Here is a 20,265-nt window from a genome sequence, read left to right as displayed (position 1 = left end):
ACTACCGAATATATTCCCCAACCTACGCGAAGTTACATCTATATATTTGTTTCATGCATATACAGGTCATTCGCCTGGATAACGTACCAGTTTCCCTGAATTACATTCCCTACCTCGACGCAGTGTGGATGCTGTGTAGTGCTATTGATGACCATGAAGGAGAGCATACAATCCAGGTAAGTCAATTAAGTTACGATCCGATCAGTTTGAAGAGATTTGTTTTACTCTCATCCTATCAATTAATGCATGCTTTCAAACCTCTTTAGCAGTTTCCATCAACACACCCAAGGGAAGGCGTCAGGGGCTCAAACACCCCGAGTTTTAAACCAAATACAATTCATTTGAGGCACATTTGTCCTCAGGTGAGCTCCAAGCGCCCTGTCAGCTGAATGTTTCTGGACTACCAAGCTTAAACAAAATATACGGAGTCGTCAATATGGGAAGAACTGAATAATACAGATCCATAACAAGTTTAAGACTGCTCTAAATGTGCATATCAAAGTATTTTGAAGGCAACGACGGGATCTGTATTATCCCATATTTGCAAATTCATACACGTTGTTTAAACTTGGTAGTGATCTGTATTATTCAGTTCTTCCTATATATATTTACGACTCCAAACATTGTGCTTAAGCTTGGAAGTAATCTGTATTATTCAATCTTCCCATATCAACACATTGACGAACATACATTTTGTTTAAGCTTGGTAATGTTCTGTATTATCTAGTTCTTCCTATATTGGCAACTCCATACATTTTGTTGTAGCGATCTGTATTATACGGTTCTTCCCATATTGACGACTCCATACATTTTGCGTAAGCTTGGTAGTGATCTGTATTATAGAGTTCTTCCCATATTGACGACTCCATACATTTTGTGTAAGCTTGGTAGGGATCTGTATTATTCAGTTCTTCCCATAATGACGACTCCATACATTTTGTTTAAGCTTGGTAGGGATCTGTATTATTCAGTTCTTCCCATTTTGACGACTCCATGCATTTGGTTTAAGCTTGGTAGTGATCTGTATTATTCAGTTCTTCCCATATTGACGACTCCATACATTTTGTTAAAGCTTGGTAGGGATCTGCATTATTCAGTTCTTCCCATATTGACGACTCCATACATTTTGTTAAAGCTTGGTAGGGATCTGCATTATTCAGTTCTTCCCATATTGACGACTCCATACATATTGTTAAAGCTTGGTAGGAATCTGTATTATTCAGTTCTTCCCATGTTGACGACTCCATACGTTTGGTTTAAGCTTGGTAATGTTCTGCATTATTCAGTTCTTTCCATGTTGACGACTCCATACATTTGGTTTAGGCTTAGTAGTGATCTGTATTATTCAGTTTTTCCCATATTGACGACTCCATAGATTTGGGTTAAGCTTGGTAGTGATCTGTAATATTCAGTTCTTCCCATATTAATGACTCCATACATTTTGTTTTGAAACAGGTCATTCAGAAAGCAAGTAAAACCATTCCACGTCACTCATCGATACATACACAACCGATACAGAATAGAATAGATTTGGTACAGGCAATCTTTATACCTCAGGCACAAATTGCAAATGAAGGTGAGTATTCATGATAACGACGGAGAGCGATCGGGCTGATCTGATGATGATGATGATGATGATGATGATGATGATGATGATGATGATGATGATGATGATGATGATCGCTGAAAGAATGCAAATTAAAATCAAGTTAATTGAGTGTGTAGTTCCAATACATTAAAAGACAATCTGAAAACTTATTTCCAGGGAGTGTTACCGAATTTCATTGTTTGAATCTTATAAACACATTTTGAACCATGTTCGGACTTCACAACATTTTTACCTGTCTTAACTGAATATCTAATCATCTGTATTCTTATTGATCTCACCCAGGCGAATACAGGTTTGGTTACGTTATCCACAGTGAAGTAATGGGTATCTCGAAAATCAACTTAGCCGAAATGAAACCAGCATCAGATATCGATCTCACCCAACACAACTGCCATCCAGATGCAGTTGCTTTTATTTCCGTCAGAGGATATGTCATCGTCAGTTGTAAACAAACTGAAGATGCCCTTGGAAAGCAAGTCATCTTAGATTACATCAGTGATGCTGTGATACACGTGCATGACAACGTCAAAGGCATTCCGTATGTATCACCAGACGGCAGATTCATTGTCAGCAGTGACAACGCTCATGGATATATTTATGTGCAGAAGGTTTCACCAACCGGAGCTATTAAAACAGCTTTTGAAGTCAGTACAAATCTTGGGGTTAGTGACATTGCCTTCTTTGCAACAAAATCTGCTTCACATACGTACGATATATTCGCCACGTCACGTGAGCGCGCCGATGTCTTATTTGTTGATCTAGAAAGCGGGAAAGTTAAAATGATCCCGGATGTCTTTCAGCCGATAAGTGCCGATGATTGGCCCTGGGATCAACATAATCGGCGTATTTATAACAGCGGCATATTTGGCGCGCATCTTGCATCGGCTGCTGAGAATAAAATCGTTCTTATTGATGGTAAACAGAAATCCTTGCATTGTAATGTTGAAGATATAGGACTTGGCAACGTTATGGTGTGGGTTGGTGACTGTTGAGTATCAGCTGCATGAGCTTACACAATAACTTCTTATTTATTTTGGTTTTGTTTTCGGAATTGCAACGAAAATGATTGATGGAGATGATTATTAACTCTTTTATTTGATTAAAGACAATGGAACATTATCATTTCAGTGCAATTCTGATTGATTGTAAACTTGGGTGTGTATGTGTATAAAGTATGTTGTCATTATATGGCTCACATAATAATTTCAACTTAAATTAAAGAAGCACTGTCTCATGCTATGACTTTGTCTACGGAACTTTGTGGTGAAATCTACGCATGATCGATGAAACAATGGCGGCTATACAAATTGCAGTGATGTGTTTTGAAATCATCAATAATTATGGTGATAAGACAATAGACAACAACGACACTAATTTGCAAATTTTTTATATCAACGTTAATCTCGCTGGAGTTTCATCCTGGATTAAAAAGTCAAATATTACGTAATAACTAGACAATCTGTAATCAGATCTTACGTAATAACTAGACAATCCGCTGATGAGTGCGATGGACAGGTCCCATTGTTATACATCGCTTTTTCAATATATTCGTGGTTTTGTTAATGCCCGGAAATACCGCAAATCTCTAGCTGCAGTGGTGATTGTCTTTTTAAAAGACTCTTCTTGTTTACGCCCGTGGAAGATCGTTGCTAGTCTTAATTGTGGTGGTGGCTGTGTTGAATATCGTCAATATTATCACAGAGTGACAATTTGTGACAGTTTGCGTATGATGGATTGTATAGAGAAAGAATTGTACATTGTTTCAAAATATATAACAAAAAACTATGTCGGTATAAAAAAATGTTTCAATGGGATATTCAATTTGAAATCGGCAAAAGCTTTCACAGAGGGACTACATATTTCAAATGGAATTAGCTAGGGTTACAAATTTTGAAACCCATGCTCCTCTGTATATGGATTTACTTATATCCTAGAACGAGTATTTCAAATGGAAGTTACCCAATTGCAAATTCTATTTGAAACCAATACCCCTTCTGTGGAAGACTTTAACTAAGGCACATCTTTTTTGGTCCTATAGCGCTATCGGTGCCCGAAGAGGTACCGATGGCACATTTTATTTATCGTACCCTGAACATTTGTACAGTGCATTTGTTTTTTATTTAAATGAAAAATAATAACACTATGCAACTGTTAATTATTATGCTTGATACAATTAATTACATCTCCAGGGAGTGATGTTAAGAGTCATCGGTACCTAACCGGGCACCGATAGTTCTATAGGATCAAATTCCATGTGATACCTAAATCTTCCACAGGGGATGTGGATTTCAAATAGACTAACCCAATAACTTGTTTGCATTCAAACATATTATGTATATTACCAAAGTTCATGTTTTTGTGCGTAATTGTGTTTATATTTTAAATTTATTTATACGACTATTTCTGATACCAATTTGCATTGTCTTGTAATGATTGATGTAAAATGATCTCAACAACTTCAATTGATATACTGCAAATAGAGTGCTGTTTTTGTTATGTAGTGTGTACAAATATTTACTCACTTTAAATAGAAATAATAGCAGTGAAAACATAGTACCGTATAGTTAATCGCCGTATAGTTTTATCATCACCACTCAAAGATTATAATGAAGACCGAATTAAAAAGACTATAGTTTGCGTCTGACGTCAGGGCAGAGGAGCGACGTGATTGGTTGCTGGCCTGCTCAGTACATCATTTTTGGTCTGGTTGACAGGACGTCATACGTAAATTATTCTTTTTAATTCGGTCTTCAATTATAAATTCTTAGTAAATTTAGAATACTCATATAATTTTATTCGATTCCTTATAGCTGTTTAGAACAGAAAGATATAAAACGGACATGAGGTGCAAAAAGAAAGCAAGTATAATACAGTGTAAACGTAGGTTACTCAAGAAGATTATCGTCACTATTCTGGGAACAAAAGCAATGTAAACGTGTTTAGATTGAGCATAAAGTTGGAACTTCATTGTGCTGTTGAAAGGTGGGTAAACCAGCTTTTGAAACGCAGTGCGAAGAAGAGTATCACGCTGTACAACCGCTCTTTGGAGCGTATAAATCATAATTGTCCTTCTTTATGCCAGAACAACTATACTGTGGTTCACCATTTGGTAGTAGGTGCGTATCATATGTGCTGGTCGCAGTACATTTTGTATCGAATCAGGGGCGTGAACTTAATATCGCCGATCGTACACGTACGCGTACAAGGGTAGTTAATCGGTGCAGTTGCAGCACAACGAAGCATTTGATGTTAATTACAACTTGAAGCCTCGAATGTTTTATCACATCTTTTCCTTAACCCATTAGACGTACTTTTAGATTAACAACCTGAATAGCAAGTCATAACTTTTTAATGCGTGAATGTTTTCTTTTTGTATTTTATGTAAATATTAAGTATAATAGTTTGTGAACTAGTGAAAGATAATTAGACAGGTAGACGGACAATAGGAGGAGAGTATCACATTGTCTTAATCAATGCACATTACGTACAATCTGTCGGTAGGACATATAGATTTTCATATACAATTCGTTTATTGCATTAAGGTGCAATAAAGCAGATTATGGACGACCTTCTGATACTAGACATATTAATACTTCAACATTAGTTACATGCACCTATTTGTAGAGAATATAATACGTAGGTAGAACGTTTAGAAAGAAAAATGAGAAAATGTGCCACACCTAGTTATAAAAGTTCTTGCACGCACTGCTGTCTGGGTTGTACATAGTATATCATACTATATCATAATGTCTTATAAATAGAAAAATAAAGCTGTAGAAAATTAACATAAGGTACTATTGCTATAAATTTCAAAAGTGTCACAATCCTCATAAATTCTATTCTGAAATTTATTTGAATCTGGCTGAATCGTTAGACCCACTAAGTAACCCCACCAATTTGTCAGAAACTACAATATAATCTTTTGCAAGGTTCCTTTAAGCGCAAAACATCCCGTATACTCGCGCGACGTCATGGGTGTGTATAGGACCTTGTGCAAAATAATACGCACTCGACGGTTAATACAAGTACTCTTAATTTGTAAAAGGAAATCGGCAAAACATTATAGCATGCTGGTTTTCCATTGTGTAAGATTAAGGTCAAATCTTTCACAGAGGGTTTATGAAATTCTGACGGAGCTGCCTAATGTGTTTATGTCTGCGCAGATGCCTAATGAAATACAGTGCATCGGATGCAATGTAGCGAAGTATGGGTTACGGTTTGACTTTGTAATCACTAACAATATGTATGTCTACGGTATATATCTTAAATAATACCATACATCAGACTAACAGTTTTGAAATTTGTGGACAATAGTCATGATATACCAACCTCTGTAAATTGTTACATGTCCTCCTTGTATGTATGTGTTGTGATGTGAGTAATCAATAATGTCAATAACTCATGATTTGAAACAAATGTTAACAATCACTTACAAAGTTTTAAATTAAGTTAATATGTCTAAAAGTGAAAATATTGTGAAGTTTTGAAGTACATAATTGGTTTCACCGTTGTAAGAAGAAAAAACAAACACTAACTTTGTCCGCCATTCTGTCTTTCAAATATGTTGCAACGTGCTGTTGAGAATCCAAATTTGACCATTGCAATTACAGCAAAAGTAGATGAATTATGTAAAAAGTAGACAATATGGAAATAAAAAGCACTTCTTTTTGTACGATTTGCACTCATATTTTTTGCTGTAATAAGCATTGTTTTGACTACATTAAAACAAAACACTTGGGCATATTCAGAAACAATTTACTTACTACCATGCATATTGTATAATATTGTATATCATATTTCCCAAATCTTCATGTAAACCAAATTTTCCTTTTTCAATTTGACCTTGGGTTATGTCGGGGGTTATGTACATGTTGTATTTCTCGTGTTTGTGGATGTTAAAATGTATTCATTTTTGTTTACGTTCTTGTTTTCAAACTGGGTTCATTCATGGTATAAATGGGGATTATCTAACTTTGTGTGCAATGAATAATTTTGTCACAAAAAACAATCCCGATCAATTTCAGATGTGAAATGTGAAAGCCGTTATAAAATTATTGCTTCCAATTAGAATTCATAAAATGGATGTAAAAGTCAAGCTTAAAGGTTTGTTTCTGATTAACCAAAAATAAACTCGTCTACCAGCACAGTATTGGTATATAGTTGCTAATTTAGCAGAGATGTTTTTAAAAGTAGTTGATAACATCAAAAACAATTTTCTATTCAAGTTGTGTAAATTTACTGAGTAAGTCACGCCTATTTACTTTCATAGAATTTTGTAATGCTATAATCATGTTGCGTATGGAGACCCGATGAATAATACAAATTTAATCGGAAATACACCTGCTGCAAAATAGTTTAGGAAACTCTACATTAGAACACAGGTCCATAAAGCTGCAGGGTAGCTCAGAAATATTTTTATATTCCTTTTCTGTTTGTCAGAGTTACTTTCAAAGCATATAATTATTTACAGTATTCTTTTTTTGTATATTATCATGATTATACGTATGTAAGTTTTGTGATGAAAGAATGATACGAGTGGACATGATTAAATTTACCTTTTAGCACAAATTATTCTGAAAAAGGTTTTTCGCGCGGTGTGCGCCAAACTCATATTTTGAAGACTTTTGTCACATTGTTGGCAAGAGCCACACAGACAAAATAAAGATGCGCCAAAGCATAGATGTACGCGTTGTACATATGACAGCATTTCAAGTATGGGGAAGCTGAAAAGAAGATGATTATGAAATAAGGGAAGAAAGACAATTTACGACATTTTCAAAATTCAAAACTACAATGAAATCATTTCTGTTTCTTCTCTATAAGCTGATTCTCTTTCATTTCTACTAATTTTTTCTTCCTCTTCTTCTTTTCCCTCGTTTCGTTCTTCTTTCCTTCTTTTTCTCATTTTTCTTCAGTGAATTTTTAATTGGAGAAACTTTTAACAGTTCCAAACATGCAAACATGAAATCGAAATTGTAAATTCGGTAATCGTATCATGGGCGCCGCCATTGTTTGCGGAAGACCACATACGGCAACGCTCGTGGCCACCGATTGTCGGCCCCATCTGAATTAAAAATGAGGATTGAAAGATAATTTACTTAAGACTTGATATATTGAAAATGACCTATTTAGAATTGAGAGAAACTTGTTGATTAAGGTCGGGCTGAGGAATGTGTGGCAAAATATGAGAGATAAAACTTTATATACGTTGGGAAATAAGTTGATTTTTATTTACTATGTACAGATTGTGTTCTCATACTCAAGAAATATTGTGCAAATAAATATGTCAGCGTGTGACCGTAACTTTCGTTTTGTGTATTCTTACTTACGAGTCGTATTAATACAACGGACATTATTAAGTTTGTTTGAAAGGGTAACACAGCAATCAAATATCCTTCCTCTAGATTAACTATCTTATGTTAACTCCTAGTCGTTTTAACTACAGGGTTCAAAAGAAATACCCACCAGAAAAAAAATTACAAAACATTTCTTTGCACAACTTTACATTCATTTTGTTGATTTAAAAAAAATCAAAAAACTGTGAAAAGAGGAATCGTTTTGCTACCCTCCCGAAATTGTCCAATTTCCAAAAACAATTTCTTTGGTCAAAAATAATCACATTTTCCAAAAAGGCTGCTTTCAACATCCCATGCATGTAATGTACAAAACGTTCTCGATATCAATGTTATGATTGATTAAATTGTGGATTTTTCCTTTACCTTTTTGTCTATGATCCCTCAGTCACCCATCAACCATCATTCAGTACAAAACAACGATTCGTTGAAATGAATTTTGACATGAATGATTTTTTAAGTTTATAATCAGCAGTTGTTTCAAAATGATAAAATCACTACACTGTACAAATGTGACCGTTAGAATACCTGCATTCTATAGTAAAAACGACGATTTTACAAGTATTTCACCGTATTGTAACGGGACCGAGCGGCTGGTGCTGATGTTATACGTGGTTATCAACTGGTTTAAGGGGTGGGTAGGCCAGAGCCGGAATCTGGCGGCGCACTGAGGCGTTGTGATGGACCAACTGGAAAGGGGACACGGTGACAACTCTCAGAGGTTCCTTTTATGATTACTGCTTTATTTCTCCACCATACTTTACTCAGTTAACATAGATCACACTTAGTGATAATCTTTACTCCTTACTTTGTCTTGCTCCTTACATAATCTTACAACAATCACCACATCACAGTTAATCCCAATTTACTTCACTACACTACACTAGCCCATAATGGAACCTGGATGGACTGGACTTGAGGTTTGACTACAACTCAGTCAACCAAGAAATGCTCATGCTCACAATATAGTCCAACCTTGAACTATATTCAAACTTAAGTTTAAAGTTGCATTTGGAATTGAAGCCACAAGATTGAAACTTTGAAACTTGTGAGCTCTTGAGAGAATTGAAACTGTATACAGGTGAATTGCGAAACTTGGATACGAAACTCGGATTGAATGAACTTGTGAGCTCTTGAGAGAATTGAACTGTATACAGGTGAAATGCGAAAAGGTGAAACTGCATAAAGACAAAAATAAATAAATATTTGCTTAGTTTCTACACATAAAATATAACATGACATTGCAACATACATGACCGGAGTGACTCACTGAATAATCTGACAGGTGACCCTTTTTTATAAAACATCTCGCCAACTCCCATGAAAAGAACTCATAAAGGTCAAATTGGTATGAGACTATCACGACGCCAATTGACAAAGTATATCGAGGAACTCCTTTATCCGTATACTCGCCAATAATAACTCCCAACTGATAAAACCATTCAGCATAAGCACACTCATGGTCATTATCGAACATTATACATTATTTGTTGCAAGATCACACATAATATATTAAAAGACATGAGATAATCAATTATTACGAATACTTGCTACTGGTGCACTGAGTGAAAATGATAATGATATCTAATTCTCGGCTATCATTTATCACATCACATAAAAATAATACAAATGAGCAAATTGTGGGTTCATGTGTGTATTTCCCCACAACATGACAGTTTATGACCAACTCGCCCCATAACTCCTCAAAGAAAATCAAAACTCGCCAACACATAACTCTCTTGGCATGTGCGAACTTTAGATGCGGCAATTTGCGGCAATTGACAGAAAAGTGCACATAATATTCATAGCAAGGATACATCCTTATAACATACAATTTTAACAAAGCATGCAAAAGTATTTTGTGCTACATGTATAATATATCAAAACATTATGGACGAGTTACCTTCTTTTGGAAAATATTGATACTAACTAGTGAAGGCCTACTGGGCTCACAAAATAAATAACACTTTGATAACTTCCAAATAGAGGACCTACATATCTGGTTGAAAATAAAGGGGAATAAATGATAACTCGTCTGAACTCGACTTATACCTCGACTTCACAAACTCACATTTTGGAATGATATCTTTGGTAAAACAAGAAATCCCAATATAAAAATGTACCTATGTATTTGGTCCTGAATTAGGTACACAGATTGGTAGCACAAATTATTAAAAATACATATTTTATATCTGACTCACTTTATGTGATCAGTTGTTGTACACATGATTATATATAGAAAAAGCTGGTAACTTTATGTAACCAGACACACATTTGGCATATAAAATGGACGGGTTTCAATATAAAAAATATGACGCATAGACACACATAATTATGATACACAATAAAATTTGCATAATCAGCACCATATAAATATATGACACTCGAGTAAGGTACCACCTTAATTTCTAGCACATCACTGTAGCACCACATGACTATAGGCCTATGCGTACATGTCAACTAGGCCTTACTTTCAGAAAAAGCACCAATATTTCCTTTGCAACTCTTTGGTTCACATTCATCCTTAACTCGCTCGTCTTTACACTACAAAAATAGACAAATGTTGTTCCTTTACCACGTCCACCACCATGTTCATATCCAAACAATTGCAAATGGAATACGGTAATCCAAAATGTTATGATTTAAATACTGTCTCATTCACGCCAACCTACAACCTAATGAAACAATAATACTCATCCCTTGATACACACATTTAAATCTGGATTATGACTACAGTTCGCTTGCATTTCTGCTCAGACATGATACCATTTCGCATAACTGACATTTATACGCCTGCACATAAGTTCATGTAACATGATAAATGCATAATATGAAACACAGCGCTATCACCTATTTACTAGAATTTCACATGATTGAAATGTAAACATCATTGACATGAAACTGATTAATTTCTTTTAATCCGAAATTAATATTGGTAAGACATACACTTCTTTTGGCAATTTTGGTCACTTGAATTGACATAACAACATACAGAAAAGTAATTAACTAATTAATTATAAACATCCAAATAATCCAGGTCAACAACATCTTGGTCTATTTTTAGATATTATTTACAATGGCCTTATGCTTTATACGGCAACTATACTTGTACATGCACAATTTATAAAATGTTAAATCTCACATTGAAACCTGATTGGAAAATGACCAATGCACGGTCAATACGCTCGTGTTTCATCCAAACAAGGTCATTACCAACTCAATACATATTACTGACATCCTTTATCCATAAGCAGCACCTCTACGTGATACAAAAAGGGAAATTTTGGGAAGATTTCCAGCTCCGCCTGCTAAATTTCATAGCAAAGAATGACTATCGCCTTTTTACATGTAAATCTGATTACCAAAATTGCTCGCATAAAATCCTATTTTACACCGCCAAAACGCTATCCAAAACACTCGCCTCAGGTCCCACTGGATTCCATACATGTTATATTTTTAAGATTCATAATCAAAATTTACTATTACCTGAAACCTCCTGTTTCTACCTCGATTTCTGTCTGTAAATACACGCAAAAAATATTGTTTCGCAACCCTTCAAAATTCCACACCATAACAAATCTCGATTATCAGCCAACTGCGCAATCGCCGACATGTGCGATTACTGTAAAGTGCGCCATCGCGGTGACTTTAGACGGGTGTCAGACAGGATTTGTCTTCTCCCTTTTTTATGACATTTGTGACAATTTCGAACCCCCGCTACACAGCCCCCTCCCAACATTTTGACACTATGACAAAACAAAATGTGACTTTTGAAACCAACAGCGGGGTTCGAAATTTCCTTACTCTACACATGATATACAATTGATAAATACTCTTACTCTACACACAAAAACATGGTAATACATTCCTTTTGAGTTAATAAAAGTTCAAATTGTCCTTCATTTCTTCGACACCGGGAATCGGTATTCTTGCACGCCTTTCCTTCTCCAGTGGATAGTTAGTCCCAAAATCTCATCGTCATCGTTGCCACTCCTCCCTTCACCTTCCTTGACATCCTTTATGTTTCTCGCCAACATTCCTTCTGCCTCGTCAATCACTATCGGATTCCGGTACTTCCTTTCGCACTCCTCCATTAGCTTCCTTTCTGCATCCTTCTCGTCACGCTCCTTGATCTTCCTTTCCGCCTCCTTCAGCCTCCACTCCAATTGCTGTCTCTCTCGCTCCTTTCTCTCGTCCTCCCTTTGCTTGGTTGTTTCTCTCTCCTGTTGATTAGCTTGCTCCCTCTGATCCTTTATCTCCTTCTCAGCTCGTCGTAGCTTCCTCTTTAACACATCCAGTCCGTCTTCTCTCTCCCGGCTCCGTCTCCTTGGCACTTTTTCCTTTCTTCTTAACATGTCCTCCCGTTCTTCACGTTCTCTTTTGCTCATTCCTCTCACTGGACAGCCTCTTGCAAAATGGCCCACTTTTCCACAACTATAGCACGCTCCGGAATTCAACCTGGAATTTTGACACAGAACAAAAGAATTTCGGGGACAAAACAAAACAAGTCAAGGTTAGTAGATCCTTACTCCAACATGGTGATATATAATACACTTACTCCCGCCGTCCTTGGTCACCTCCCAATCCTGTCTAGTTAGTCAATGGTATCCACACTCCGTCTCCTTCCACCCGGTCTCCTTTCTTCATAATCTTAGTCTCTCCTGACACCACTGGAGCTGTAGCCACTCCCTTCTCCTCTGGCCGCTGTTCTATACTTTCATCCCAGGACTCCTCGGTTTCATCCCACGGCGTTACCTCCTTGATTCTTAGCTCCTCTAACTCTGCCCGAAGACTTTGTATTTCCCGTCGCATTCCCTCAATTTCGCCTTCCTCCTCCTTCTCCACACTGTTTAGCGCTCGCCTCCGCATATCCTGGATCCATATTTTCTCCCTCCGTTTCATTTCCTCTCGCAGACTCGCCAAACTGTTCGCCTTCGCTGTCTCCCACATCAGCTCAATTTCATGCTGGCAGTCGGCCTTGTTGGCGGCCCAAGTCGCTGCTCCATACTCTAGTCCCTCTCTCAACTTCGCCGCTTCCTGCTGCATCGCGGTGACCCTTTCCATGATCTCCACCTCCCCTTTCTTCATCTCCTCATAGCTACGTTCCAGATCCTTGGCCACTCTCCTCTCTGGTAATCTCCTAGTCACACTCGCTTCACGCCACCCAGGCATCCTCAGTCTCGCCGCTTCTCTATCCTCCCGCTCCTTCTTCTGAAAATCTCGCCTCATCCGCTGCTCATAGGTCTCCTGCATGATATCACGATTTACTGTCAATTCGCCACTATCGTCCTCGCTCCACAATGCACTAGATCTCCTACCCCTTCCACGGCCAGATGCCATTTCAATACTCCTTGTTGTCCCTCTCAACCAACTGGAAGAAAAGAAAAAAACACAACAAATATTTTGGTTACCCTTTTCTGTATACCACAACTCGCAATATCCTTATACTTAGCTACCATAATGCTCCTGAACACCACCTCACTGGTATTAATTACTTCTCCTCTATCACTTTGAAGTTACTTCTGCTCTCCTCACTACTCCATATTTAGGTACTCCTCCAACCACTACTGTCACTACCATACCACGGGTTGACATCTCCAATTGGCCAATCACCACCAACTTCTGGACACATTACTCTTCTTTGATGCTCATCAGAAAACAATTACTCCACGATTGTTCATCCGAATAGACTTGGAAGAAATGGACATAGCAACTGCTATCACCCATAAGACATGCTATACAATCACAAAAGAAGACTCCTTCCTGTAAACAACTCTGCTACAAGAAATTCTGCTCTTCCCAAGACACACAGCTTCACTAGTAGCAAAAAGGGACGCCGTTCTACGAGAACAAGTCTGGGGATAGGACATACTCTGGCAAAAAGACAGGAACAAGAAGTCTGGAAGAAGAAAATTTAGAAGGGTACTGCATAAAGGCAGCACAAAGACGGCTAGGGAGGTAGAGGACGCTTATTTCCTCACTCTGGTAAAGGACCAGCCCATCACCTTGTCTCCTATTCCAGTCAATCTGCTTGATGCACAAGAAATAACAGCTTACTACTGCACAATATTTTAACACAGCTAAGAACTCTCCAACGTATATACAACTGGAACCGTCTTGCTAGATCATAGGCCCTCTGACTATTTAGCTCTATTTGCACTGGTCACCGTAACACGTTCATCCTCTTGTGGTGAAGTTCTCGCATGACGACGTGGCGTAAAATTGTTCACTACAAACTGTTGCCACTGCCCCATATACTGCTGGTACTCCAGTTGCTCTCTGTCTCGCCTCTCTGTCCTTTCCTGATTCTCTACTTCTTCCCCAAAGGATTTTTCTTCCTTTTTCATCACTATTTCACTTCCCATGGCACTTCCGGAGCTACTACAACAATTCACATCTGTTTGCACCATCTGACTCGTTTTTCCAACTTGCTGACTTTCTCGCAAAATCTTTACTTCAACTTCAAGTCTCTCCAGTTGTCCTTCAGGCTCTCTAACTCTGCGTTCTCGCTCCATCAGCTCCATTTCCCATTGTCGACGCTCCTGCCTCCTTGCTTGGGTTAATCTTTGATATTGCGTTTCTGCTCGACTCATTTTCCTCTCTCTTTCTATTAGCTCTCTTTCCCAAACTCGTCTTTCTCGATCAAATGCTTCTTGCCACTTTCCCTTCTCCATCCTATTCTCTCTGTATGATTTCTGTTCTTCAATCAGCAAAGCACGAACAACCCTTTGTCTGACAACCTTTGCACGGAGTGCACCACCATATGCTCTTGACACTGTCTTTTTAGGCTTGGACATTGACATGAGTTTCTTGCCACCTTCTTCTTTCTATACTATCCTCTCTATCTATCCTTTTCCGGTCCAAGTTCCTAACAAGCTCTGAAAGAAACGAAGAATATAAGAACTTATTTTAACAATAATTCTTCTCATATCTCTTTTAATTAACGATATCTAACTGGCCTCTGCCTGACTCGACATGGGTTCCTTCTGTCCCCTTGCACTTGTAGCCCACCTTCGTTATCACTACCCAATATCTCTTCTTGTTTCTTCGACTGTCTAGCTGGCTTCCTCATATTCCGATTCTCCGGGACCTTCTCGCCTTTACCTGTCCTTGGAATAATTCGCACTGCTATATCCGGGTTAAAGCGGACCTTTTTCTTCTTCTCTACACTGACTGGACGGTTGCTCAACTCACTGGACCCCTTTGGGTTCAGACTTATACTCAAGCTTTTCCTCTTTCCGTCTTCCTCCCCTGTCCCATAACCTTCGTCTGTAGGCTTCTCGGCTTTAGACTTGGGATCTTCTGCTATTGGTATATCCATCAGCCCTTCAGCATCTTGTGGCACCACAGTTTCTAACTCTAACTGGTTCTCAACCGGAACTGGAAGCTTGAAAATCCAAGGTTCTAACTCTGGACCTTCATAAAGTTTGAGGCGATCTGCATGTACAACCTTTGGCTTACTTCTCGCCGTCTTCTGTATACGGAAGGTGACATCCGATAATGTTGTCACTACAAGATATGGGCCTTCCCATGGCAGTGTAAGCTTCTTGGATATACCGGGCTTTCTTTTGACATCAAATAACCATACAAACTGACCCTCCTTGTAAACAGGATTCTGTGCTCGACGGTCATAATTCCTCTTTTGACGCCTACTGCTCACTTCAAGTGCATGTCTAGCCCTCTCATGTATGCCTCTTATTCTTTCTCTTAAGTCTTCCGCATAGTCAGGGTCACATTCTTCTTCTCCAGGCGCTGCTCCAAACACTAGATCAACCGGGGCAGATACTTCACGTCCTAATATCATCATATTAGGGCTCTCACCAGTGGATGACTGGATACTCGATCTGTATGCAAAGCCTACATATGGTAAACACTTGTCCCAATCCTTCTGATCTTGCAATGGTAACAACATCAAGGACACTGCATTCACTATAGTCCGATTGTACCGCTCCACTAAGCCATCAGACTTAGGATTGTACGGAGTCGTCCTTGTCTTTGTAATACCCAGAATCTTACACATCTCCCTGAAAACCTCGGACTCGAAATTCCTTCCCTGGTCAGAATGTAGCTCCAGAGGAACTCCAAACCGGCACACAAATTCGTGCACTAACTTGTCTGCCACAGTCTGAGCTCGTTGATCAGGTATTGGATATGCCTCCATCCATTTAGTCCAATAGTCTCCAACCACGAGGACATATACATTCCCCTGGTGAGTTTCTGTAAGAGGCCCCAAGACATCAATTGCTACTCGCTCCAAAGGAGCTCCAACACGAGTCTGTTGCAAGGGGGCTCGACGTTTCTTCGGCGGATTCTTTTTTCGTGCGCAGTCTACACATTGTCGTACATAAGCTCTGACGTCAACGCTCATGCCAACCCAGTAGTATCGCTCACGTAGTCTTGGCAAAGTCTTTTCTCGCCCTAGATGACCTGCTGTCTTCGATGCATGCAGTGCATCCAGCACCTTCTTTCTCAATGATCTCGGTAGTACCAGTAACCATTTGAACTCCTTCCCATCCTCACTCTCCCATCGCTTGACTAGGACACCTTCTTTCATTGCTAACACATCCCATTGGCCCCAATACGTTTTCAGCGCTGCCGATTGGTGTGCCACTTCTTCCCATTTAGGCCGTTCTTCTCCTGACTCTTTTCCTGCTATAATTGGTGCCATAGTCTCGTCAGCCAACTGTGCTTCTCTCACAGAACCCAGTGAAACTTCCGGTATAGCAGTAATACGCCGTAGCCACTCGTCAGTGTCAATAGCATCTCCACTCCGGGTTTCTTCCGTCTTCTGCATGTCTTGCGCAATGTCAGCTCCTTCAACCATAAGGCTGGAATCCGTACTATGGTCACACTCTGCCTCCTTATTGATGTAAGCTACTTCAGCCCTTTCATAACTCTCTAGTTCATGCTCTGGCTCTGTTTGAACTCCGATTTCACTTGTCACTATAGGAATTTCTTCTAATGTGCTTGATTCAGTCTCTTCAACTTCTGTTTCTTGCTCCTGGCTGTCTTTTATTTCTTTTGCCATTTGCCCTTCCCAACGACCACATTGTCTACACGGGCGTCTGGACAATCCATCAGCATTTTGGTGATGTCTACCGGGTCGATGTTCAAGACAAATGTTGAAACTTTGTACCACTTCCAACCACCTGGCAAGCTGACCTTCTGGGTTTTTGAAGTTGGACAACCACCTCAGGGAGCTGTGATCCGTTCTCACCTTCACCTGGCCCCCTCCCAAGTAATGTCTGTACTTTTTCAGAAATTCTACGATGGCCAACAGCTCTCGCCTGGTTACGCATTAAGGATTTACTACCATAGGCAATCACTTTCTCTTCCCCTTCCTGCTCCTGTGACAGCACACACCCGATGGCAAAATTGCTTGCATCTGTATCCAGAATATACTGTCCCACTGACTTAGGGTATGCCAGAATAGGTGCAGTGATCAACGCTTCTTTCAACGTGCAAAAAGCTTCTTCACATGCTTGGTTCCACTTGAACTTGGCACTCTTCTCCGTCAGTCTGTGCAATGGTGCGGCTATATCAGCAAAGTCACGGATAAATCTCCGGTAATATGATGCTAACCCCAGAAAGCTTCGAACTTGTGTCTGCGTGATAGGCGTTGGCCACTCCTTCACAGCTTCTATTTTACTTGGATCTGTGTGTATGCCTTTCTCAGATACAATATGGCCCAAATAGAGAACCTCCTTCTGCAACAGGGAACACTTTGCGGGCTTCAACTTGAGTCCTGCACCTCTAAACCTGTCAAATACTCTAGCTAATCTCTCCAATGCTTCTATCACTGTACGTCCAAACACAATAACATCATCCAGGTAGACTAACAATGTCTCCCACCGAAGTCCGGCTAGAACACTGTCCATCAGCCTCTCGAACGTTGAGGGCGCATTGCACAACCCAAAGGGGAGCACATTCCAAGAATATAACCCGCTTGATGTCACAAATGCTGACTTGTCCCTGGCATCACTCTCCATCTCCACCTGCCAATACCCGGACGCTAAGTCCAATGTCGAAAAATACTTTGCATCGCCCAAAGCGTCTAAGGAATCGTCTATTCTAGGAAGAGGGTAAGCGTCCTTGACCGTGACCTCGTTCAACTTCCGGTAATCTAAACACAGTCTCTTTGACCCATCCTTCTTGGACACAAGAACCACTGGACTCGCCCAAGGACTGTCTGATGGCTGTATCAACTCCTTATCCAGTAACTCTGTCACTTGTCTTTCAACTTCAGCCCTCTGTATAGGAGATGATCGTCGCAATGGCTGTCTAATGGGTCGGGCCCCGTCTGTGTCTATCCTATGCTTTACCATCTTGGCTCGCCCTATGTCAAACTCGCCCTTTGAAAACACGTCCCTGTACCTAACCAGTAGATCCAAGACTTGTTCTTTCTCTTCAACTTCTAACTCAGTAGTACTCCTGTCGAATAAGTCGGTTAAGTGTCCCGGCAATTCAGCTGTCTCCGCCCCTGCACTTTCTGCTGCTCTATTGACACACTCTACTTCAACATCTTCCGCCCCTATCTGCACCAGATTTGCAGTCACTGTCCCCTCCTTTAGCACTTTCTCACTGTGACTTAAGTTCATGACCCTCACTGGCATAGCATCAGAACTGGCATCCACTACTGCTCGAGCCACCATTAATTCGTTTTCTCCTATTCCTTTAGCCGTTGGCTCTATTAGACACACCTTTCCACCCTTCCTGCTGTCAGTGATACAAACTAACACCAACATTTCATGCTCTGCTGGAATACGGACTTCCGCAATGGTAGCCAACCGAGAGCATAATGGCTCATTGTTTCTCGTTCGACAGTCAATTCTTTCTCCATCTATTACCAGCTGCAGCCTCTTCAAATCAATACTAGCTCCACAGGCCCGCAGAAAGTTCATCCCCAGTAAATTGTCACTAACTTGTGCTACGTAGACCTCCACTGACTCTGTACATTCTCCAACTTGGACCTCCATGTCTGTTGCTCCAATTATTTTTACTTTTGTCCCATCAGCTTGCTTTAAATACACATCTTTGTCTCTCAATGGCGGCCGCTGACCCTCTGAATAAGCCGATATTGCTCTGGTGTTAACGTCACTTTAGAAGCTCCTGAATCTACACAAAGCATCACCGACTTCCCTTGAACAACAGCCGGGACCCACATCTCTTTTATGTCACACTCCAAACAATTATCTTCTAATCCTAATGTGATCTCTCTGATGTCAGTAGTAAACTCGACTGTACTGGTACTTGGCTCTGGCTCTCCTCCTGTCTCGTTGGGGTGCTGGACGTCATTGGCGTCTCTATTTGATCCTGACCCTTCTCCATTGCCGGCCTCACCCAGGGTCCATAGCTCGGCCGCTCCCAGTTTCCCTGCTTTGGTTCCTTTGCCCAACATTCTGTAGAAATGTGGCCCTTCTGGTTGCACCTATAGCACACCAGCCCAGCTTTCCCTGCAGACTCACAGTCCCGTGCCACATGTCCAGGCATATTACATCTGAAGCATCTCACACTAGGCCTGCTTTGCATAAAGGATGGCCGGTTTGGTCGCCGCGATAAACACTCTCTTGCCATATGCCCTCTACGGTGACATGAGAAACATTCCACATCCCTCCTTTCTGGTCGTCGAGCTAAATCATCACTCCTAAGCGACTGCCATTTTCTTCCACTATCCATTTCTGTTACTTCAGTAGGCCTACTATTCACTCCCGTTTTATCAACACTTTGTATCTCTTTCATAAGCTCTCCCATCTGAGCTGTCAACTGGGTGGTAACTCTTGCCTCCATCTCTGCTAACTCAGCTTTAGTCGTTGATGGCTCGCTAATTTCAACGGCTTCTCTCCCAAAAGCAGCAGCCTTACTGCGTCCCTTCCTTCTGACTTATAAAAGGACTCCACCATCTCAGCCCTCGAAATTGCTTCTGACAAAGTCTCTGGATGTGCCCTGAATAACTCTTCCTTTAACTTCGGGTCCTGGACAGCTCTTTTGAAATGTTCCCTCGCTATTCTGTCTCTCTCCACCTTGTCCGTACGCGGATGTGCTAGCGTAGTCAGCCTCTTGATTGCCAGCCCCAACTCATGTAGACTCTCCCCCGGTTTCTGTTCACGTCTGGAGACTTCCTGGAAATATTTCTCTTCACACTCCCTAGGTCCAAATTCTTGTTTCATTACCTCCAATAACTCCTTGTAACTCATCTCATCCGGACTAATATCATTAGCACTCAGAACAGCTTAGGCATCGCCTTTACAACTTGTGAAGAGTTGAAGTGCAGCTTCCTCATCTGGCCAACAATTGTACCTCCGT

The 20,265-nt window shown here is 40.1% G+C and overlaps 1 protein-coding gene across 1 annotated transcript in view; it reads left to right on the top strand.

Moving 5' to 3' along the window:
* LOC140171258 (follistatin-related protein 5-like) overlaps nt 1-7,912 on the top strand; it is a 199,074-nt gene extending 191,162 nt beyond the window's left edge. Inside the window, 3 exon segments of the mRNA XM_072194488.1 lie at nt 66-176; nt 1,456-1,576; nt 1,892-7,912. Of these exon segments, the coding sequence (XP_072050589.1) occupies nt 66-176; nt 1,456-1,576; nt 1,892-2,601 (942 nt within the window). The 3' untranslated portion in view covers nt 2,602-7,912.
* Nucleotides 7,913-20,265: the final 12,353 nt, after the last annotated feature.

The sequence above is a fragment of the Amphiura filiformis genome, chromosome 15 (genome assembly GCF_039555335.1).
Source record: "Amphiura filiformis chromosome 15, Afil_fr2py, whole genome shotgun sequence".
Lineage (NCBI taxonomy): Eukaryota > Metazoa > Echinodermata > Ophiuroidea > Amphilepidida > Amphiuridae > Amphiura > Amphiura filiformis.
The sequence above is the reverse complement of the archived record's forward strand: the minus strand, read 5'-3'. Positions and strand labels throughout refer to the sequence as shown.